At 49.3% G+C, this 7,500-nt stretch overlaps 1 protein-coding gene across 1 annotated transcript in view; it reads right to left on the bottom strand.

Annotated features, from left to right (window-relative positions):
- Positions 1 to 3,343, bottom strand: part of LOC123753651 (heat shock protein 75 kDa, mitochondrial-like) — a gene marked incomplete at its 3' end in the record, with an annotated part of 29,839 nt that extends 26,496 nt beyond the window's left edge. Inside the window, exon 1 of the mRNA XM_069321019.1 lies at positions 3,194 to 3,343. Within this exon, the coding sequence (XP_069177120.1) occupies positions 3,194 to 3,233 (40 nt within the window). The remainder of the gene's footprint in view (positions 1 to 3,193) is intronic.
- Positions 3,344 to 7,500: the final 4,157 nt, after the last annotated feature.

Below are 7,500 nucleotides of genomic sequence, written 5' to 3'. Positions count from 1 at the left end.
GAGTGTGGGGTTTGAATATTCTCGTTTTCTGTTGGTGAGTCTTCCCACATTGTGGCTGACTAGATGGACCCTCAATCTCTCTCTCCTGACTCGTTATCTCGTTGCTCCTACTTCAACAGTGCCTCTTTACCTTCTCCATGTGTGACACACACCTACCTACACACGTGCACCTTACGTTGAGCAGGTGTGGGGAGCGTAATAAGAGCGAGAATGGTGGGTAGAGAGGCATAAATGTGTGTAACTGCAGGCGGCTGAGGGGCAGAGGGAGGGAGGTAGCCAGGCGCGCTCACCTCAACTGTTGTGTGTGTGTGTGTGCGGTGGTGCCACAGTGGACGGGTCATCTTCGTCCATGTCCACTCCCAACCCTTTATTAACCCTCAGTGACACTCCAGGCAACAACACTGTGTCACTGTGGACACTTTTCACTGACACACTGTGGCCATAAAACACCTGCCAATACCCGCAACACCTCCCACTGGCCAGCAACGTGGCAACAACATCATCAGCTGACTGCCCCCCCCCACCCACCCACCCACCCACCACCACCTTCCTCACTCTCTCTCGCCCAAACTAACTACTACACTTTGCACCAGCTTAATACTCTCACCAATTTCCCTGCTCACCAACGTTTGGGGTCACGAAATTTGGTGTCACGAACGTTGGGTCACGAAATTCGTGTCTGGGGTCACGAAATTGGTGTCTGTTGTCACGAAATTCGTGTCTGGGGTCACGAAATTCGTGTCTGGGGGTCAAGAAATTCGTGTCTGGGGTCAAGAAATTCGTGTCTGGGATCAAGAAATTCGTGTCTGGGTCACGAAATTCGTGTCTGGGATCATGAAATTCGTGTCTGGGGTCACGAAATTCGTGTCTGGGGGTCAAGAAATTCGTGTCTGGGATCAAGAAATTCGTGTCTGGGATCACGAAATTCGTGTCTGGGTCACGAAATTCGTGTCTGTTGTCACGAAATTCGTGTCTGGGGTCAAGAAATTCGTGTCTGGGGTCACGAAATTCGTGTCTATTGTCACGAAATTCGTGTCCGTTGTTACGAAATTCGTGTCTGTTGTCACGAAATTCGTGTCTGGGGTCAAGAAATTCGTGTCTGGGGTCACGAAATTCGTGTCTGGGTCACGAAATTCGTGTCTGGGGTCACGAAATTCGTGTTTGGGGTCACGAAATTCGTGTCTGGGGTCACGAAATTCGTGTCTGGGGTCAAGAAATTCGTGTCTTGGTCACGAAATTCGTGTCTGGGGTCAGGAAATTCGTTTCTGGGGTCACGAAATTCGTGTCTGGGGTCAAGAAATTCGTATCTTGGTCACGAAATTCGTGTCTGGGGTCAGGAAATTCGTGTCTGGGGTCACGAAATTCGTGTCTGTTGTCACGAAATTCGTGTCTGGGGTCAAGAAATTCGTGTCTGGGATCAAAAAATTCGTGTCTGGGTCACGAAATTCGTGTCTGGGGTCACGAAATTCGTGTCTGGGGGTCAAGAAATTCGTGTCTGGGGTCAAGAAATTCGTGTCTGGGATCAAGAAATTCGTGTCTGGGATCACGAAATTCGTGTCTGGGGTCAAGAAATTCGTGTCTAACGAACGTTTGGGCTCAAGAAATTTGAATTGGAGAGAGAGAGAGAGAGAGAGAGAGAGAGAGAGAGAGAGAGAGAGAGAGAGAGAGAGAGAGAGAGAGAGAGAGAGAGAGAGAGAGAGAGAGAGAGAGAGAGAGAGAGAGAGAGAGAGAGAGAGAGAGAGAGAGAGAGAGAGAGAGAGACAGACAGACAGACAGACAGACAGACAGACAGAGAGGGAGGTTATTATTTAATATATATTAAGCAATATAATAATTATAAATAGTAAACCAATGGAGAAATCATTTTGAAAATGTGTGACAGTTGGAGCAGAAGGGAGGGGGGGGGGCCGAACCAGGCGGTGATGACGTCACACACTACTACTACTGCTAGGCTTACTGGTCGTGGGGGAGGGAGGGAAGGGGGGGGGGGCGGGGCCATGAGGAAGGTGGTGGTGATTGTTCCTTCCTGCCTTAGGTGACATATATATATATATACATTTGGAGATGTATGTAGTAGCCCAATCCTTGGTGTATGTATGTAGTGGTGTAAAGAAAGAGTGGAGTGAGGTAACTGTTGTGGGATGGAGGAGGAGGAGGCATGGCGGGAGTGGGGGGGGGGGTTGTCGGGTGTCGCTGGGTGTAATAATTCGAGTTTAATTTGTGGAGATAGGTTATATAGTTGGAGTTGTTGGCTTTATATACCAGAGGGGACCCAGGCCTTATGCACAATGTGTGGGTTGTTATGTGGTGGTTGGGCGTAGTGTAGAGAGTGGGCGGGGGTTGGTGGGTGGGAGTGGGTGGGGTTTTTGATTGTGCATTTGATGGTGGGCGTGTTTGTGGGGAAGGTGGGCGGGGCTGGGAGAAATGTGTGGGTAAAGGTGGCGAAAAATGTCGGGTGGTGGAGTGGAGTCTGGGGTTTGAATATTCTCGTTTTCTGTTGGTGGTGAGTCTTCCCACATTGTGGCTGACTGCTGGATGGACCCTCAATCTCTGGGCTCTCCTGACTCATTATCTCGTTGCTGCTACCTCAACTGAGCCTCTTTGCCTTCTCCAAGTGTGACACACACCTACCTACACACCTGCACCTTACGATTAGCAGGTGTGGGGAGCGTAATAAGAGCGTGAATGGACGGTACGTGTGTATGAAGGTTTGTGGAGGGAGGCGGCCGGCCCTCGCCTCAACTGTGTGTGCGGTGGTGCCACAGTGGACGGCTCATCTTCGTCCATGTACACAACCAACCCTTTATTAACCCTCAATGACACTAGATGCAATAACACTGTGTCACTAGCGACACTTTTCCCTGACACACTGTGGCCATAAAACACCCGCCAACACCTGCAACACCTCCCACTGGCCAGCAACGTGGCAACAACATCAACAGCTGATCATCGCCGCCGCCCGCCGCCTCGCTCTCCTCCTCCTCCTCACTCACTTCTTATAACGCTGCTGCTATACCTCAACAGTGCCTCTTCACCTTCTCCACGTGTGACACACACCTACCTACACACGTGCACCTCACCTTGAGCAGGCGTGGGGAGCGTAATAAGAGCGAGAATGGTGGCGAGACAGGTAGAAAGGTGTTTAACACGAGGGCGGAGGGAGGGAGGGAGGGAGGGAGGTAGCCAGGCTCACCTCGCGCTGTTGCCACAGTGTACGCCGCCTCCTCGACCATGTCCACCTGCAAGCGTTTAATAACCCTCAGTGACACTCCAGGCAACAACACTGTGTCACTAGCGACACTTTTCACTGACACACTGTGGCCATAAAACACCTGCCAATACCCGCAACACCTCCCACTGGCCAGCAACGTGGCAACAACAACATCAGCTGACTGCCCCACCACCTTCCTCACTCTCTCTCTCTCTCTCTCTCGTCCAAACTACAGTTTGCACAACCAGCTTAATACTCTCACCAATTTCCCTTCTCACCAACGTTTGGGGTCACGAAATTTGGTGTCACGAACGTTGGGTCACGAAATTCGTGTCTGGGGTCACGAAATTGGTGTCTGGGGGTCACGAAATTCGTGTCTGGGGGTCAAGAAATTCGTGTCTGGGGTCAAGAAATTCGTGTCTGGGATCAAGAAATTCGTGTCTGGGATCAAGAAATTCGTGTCTGGGATCAAGAAATTCGTGTCTGTTGTCACGAAATTCGTGTCTGGGGTCAAGAAATTCGTGTCTGGGATCAAAAAATTCGTGTCTGGGTCACGAAATTCGTGTCTGGGGTCAAGAAATTCGTGTCTGGGGTCAAGATATTCGTGTCTGGGGTCACGAAATTCGTGTCTATTGTCACGAAATTTGTGTCTGTTGTTACAAAATTCGTGTCTGGGGTCACGAAATTCGTGTCTGTTGTCACGAAATTCGTGTCTGGGTCACGAAATTCGTGTCTGGGGTCAAGAAATTCGTGTCTGGGGTCACGAAATTCGTGTCTGGGATCACGAAATTCGTGTCTGTTGTTACGAAATTCGTGTCTGGGGTCACGAAATTCGTGTCTGTTGTCACGAAATTCGTGTCTGGGGTCAAGAAATTCGTGTCTGGGATCAAGAAATTCGTGTCTGGGTCACGAAATTCGTGTCTGGGGGTCAAGAAATTCGTGTCTGGGGTCAAGAAATTCGTGTCTGGGATCAAGAAATTCGTGTCTGGGATCAAGAAATTCGTGTCTGGGTCACGAAATTCGTGTCTGGGGTCAAGAAATTCGTGTCTGGGGTCACGAAATTCGTGTCTGGGATCACGAAATTCGTGTCTGTTGTTACGAAATTCGTGTCTGGGGTCACGAAATTCGTGTCTGTTGTCACGAAATTCGTGTCTGTTGTCACGAAATTCGTGTCTGGGATCACGAAATTCGTCTGTTGTTACGAAATTCGTGTCTGTTGTCACGAAATTCGTGTCTGTTGTTACGAAATTCGTGTCTGGGGTCACGAAATTCGTGTCTGTTGTCACGAAATTCGTGTCTGGGATCACGAAATTCGTCTGTTGTTACGAAATTCGTGTATGTTGTCACGAAATTCGTGTCTGTTGTCACGAAATTCGTGTCTGGGGTCACGAAATTCGTGTCTGGGATCACGAAATTCGTGTCTGTTGTTACGAAATTCGTGTCTGTTGTCACGAAATTCGTGTCTGGGGTCAAGAAATTCGTGTCTGGGATCAAAAAATTCGTGTCTGGGTCACGAAATTCGTGTCTGGGGTCAGGAAATTCGTGTCTAACGAACGTTTGGTCTCACGAACTGTTGGGGTCACGAAATTCGTGTCTGGGGTCACGAAATTCGTGTCTGGGGTCAAGAAATTCGTGTCTGGGTCACGAAATTCGTGTCTGGGATCATGAAATTCGTGTCTGGGGTCAAGAAATTCGTGTCTAACGAACGTTTGGGCTCAAGAAATTTGAATTGGAGAGAGAGAGAGAGAGAGAGAGAGAGAGAGAGAGAGAGAGAGAGAGAGAGAGAGAGAGAGAGAGAGAGAGAGAGAGAGAGAGAGACAGACAGACAGACAGACAGAGAGGGAGGTTATTATTTAATATATATTAAGCAATATAATAATTATATATAGTAAACCAATGGAGAAATCATTTTGAAAATGTGTGACAGTTGGAGCAGAAGGGAGGGAGGGAGGGAGGGAGGGAGGGGGGGCCGTACCAGGTGGTGATGACGTCACACACTACTACTACTGCTAGGCTTACTGGTCGTGGGGGAGGGAAGGGGGGGGGGGGGGGCGGGGCCATGAGGAAGGTGGTGGTGATTGTTCCTTCCTGCCTTAGGTGACATATATATATATATATACATTTGGAGATGTATGTAGTAGCCCAATCCTTGGTGTATGTATGTAGTGGTGTAAAGAAAGAGTGGAGTGAGGTAACTGTTGTGGGATGGAGGAGGAGGAGGCATGGCGGGAGTGGGGGGGGGGGTTGTCGGGTGTCGCTGGGTGTAATAATTCGAGTTTAATTTGTGGAGATAGGTTATATAGTTGGAGTTGTTGGCTTTATATACCAGAGGGGACCCAGGCCTTATGCACAATGTGTGGGTTGTTATGTGGTGGTTGGGCGTAGTGTAGAGAGTGGGCGGGGGTTGGTGGGTGGGAGTGGGTGGGGTTTTTGATTGTGTATTTGTTGGTGGGCGTGTTTGTGGGGAAGGCGGGCGGGGCTGGGAGAAATGTGTGGGTAAAGGTGGCGAAAAATGTCGGGTGGTGGAGTCTGGGGGGTTTGAATATTCTCGTTTTCTGTTGGTGAGTCTTCCCACATTGTGGCTGACTAGATGGACCCTCAATCTCTCTCTCCTGACTCGTTATCTCGTTGCTCCTACTTCAACAGTGCCTCTTTACCTTCTCCATGTGTGACACACACCTACCTACACACCTGCACCTTACGTTGAGCAGGTGTGGGGAGCGTAATAAGAGCGAGAATGGTGGGTAGAGAGGTATAAATGTGTGTAACTGCAGGCGGCTGAGGGGCAGAGGGAGGGAGGTAGCCAGGCGCGCTCACCTCAACTGTGTGTGCGGTGGTGCCACAGTGGACGGCTCATCTTCGTCCATGTCCACTCCCAACCCTTTATTAACCCTCAGTGACACTCCAGGCAACAACACTGTGTCACTAGCGACACTTTTCACTGACACACTGTGGCCATAAAACACCTGCCAATACCCGCAACACCTCCCACTGGCCAGCAACGTGGCAACAACATCATCAGCTGACTGCCCCACCACCTTCCTCACTCTCTCTCTCTCGTCCAAACTACAGTTTGCACCAGCTTAATACTCTCACCAATTTCCCTTCTCACCAACGTTTGGGGTCACGAAATTTGGTGTCACGAACGTTGGGTCACGAAATTCGTGTCTGGGGTCACGAAATTGGTGTCTGTTGTCACGAAATTCGTGTCTGGGGGTCACGAAATTCGTGTCTGGGGGTCAAGAAATTCGTGTCTGGGGGTCAAAAAATTCGTGTCTGGGATCAAGAAATTCGTGTCTGGGGTCAAGAAATTCGTGTCTGGGATCAAGAAATTCGTGTCTGTGTCACGAAATTCGTGTCTGGGGTCACGAAATTCGTGTCTGTTGTCACGAAATTCGTGTCTGAGGGTCAAGAAATTAGTGTCTGGGGTCACGAAATTCGTGTCTATTGTCACGAAATTTGTGTCTGTTGTTACGAAATTCGTGTCTGGGGTCACGAAATTCGTGTATGTTGTCACGAAATTCGTGTCTGGGGTCAAGAAATTCGTGTCTGGGGGCACGAAATTCGTGTCTGGGGTGAAGAAATTCGTGTCTGGGGTCAGGAAATTCGTGTCTGGGGTCAAGAAATTCGTGTCTAACGAACGTTTGGGGTCACGAAATTTGGTCTCACGAAATTCGTGTCTGGGGTCACGAAATTCGTGTCTGGAGTCAAGAAATTCGTGTCTGGGGTCAAGAAATTCGTGTCTGGGATCAAGAAATTCGTGTCTGGGTCACGAAATTCGTGTCTGTTGTCACGAAATTCGTGTCTGGGGTCAAGAAATTCGTGTCTGGGATCAAAAAATTCGTGTCTGGGTCACGAAATTCGTGTCTGGGGTCAAGAAATTCGTGTCTGGGGTCAAGAAATTCGTGTCTGGGGTCACGAAATTCGTGTCTGGGATCACGAAATTCGTGTCTGTTGTTACGAAATTCGTGTCTGGGGTCACGAAATTCGTGTCTGGGATCACGAAATTCGTCTGTTGTTACGAAATTCGTGTCTGTTGTCACGAAATTCGTGTCTGTTGTCACGAAATTCGTGTCTGGGGTCACGAAATTCGTGTCTGGGGTCACGAAATTCGTGTCTGTTGTCACGAAATTCGTGTCTGGGGTCAAGAAATTCGTGTCTGGGATAAAAAAATTCGTGTCTGGGTCACGAAATTCGTGTCTGGGGTCAGGAAATTCGTGTCTGGGGTCACGAAATTCGTGTCTAACGAACGTTTGGTCTCACGAACTGTTGGGGTCACGAAATTCGTG

Source organism: Procambarus clarkii, unplaced genomic scaffold (genome assembly GCF_040958095.1).
Source record: "Procambarus clarkii isolate CNS0578487 unplaced genomic scaffold, FALCON_Pclarkii_2.0 HiC_scaffold_1525, whole genome shotgun sequence".
In the NCBI taxonomy this organism is placed as follows: Eukaryota; Metazoa; Arthropoda; class Malacostraca; order Decapoda; family Cambaridae; genus Procambarus; species Procambarus clarkii.
The sequence above is the reverse complement of the archived record's forward strand: the minus strand, read 5'-3'. Positions and strand labels throughout refer to the sequence as shown.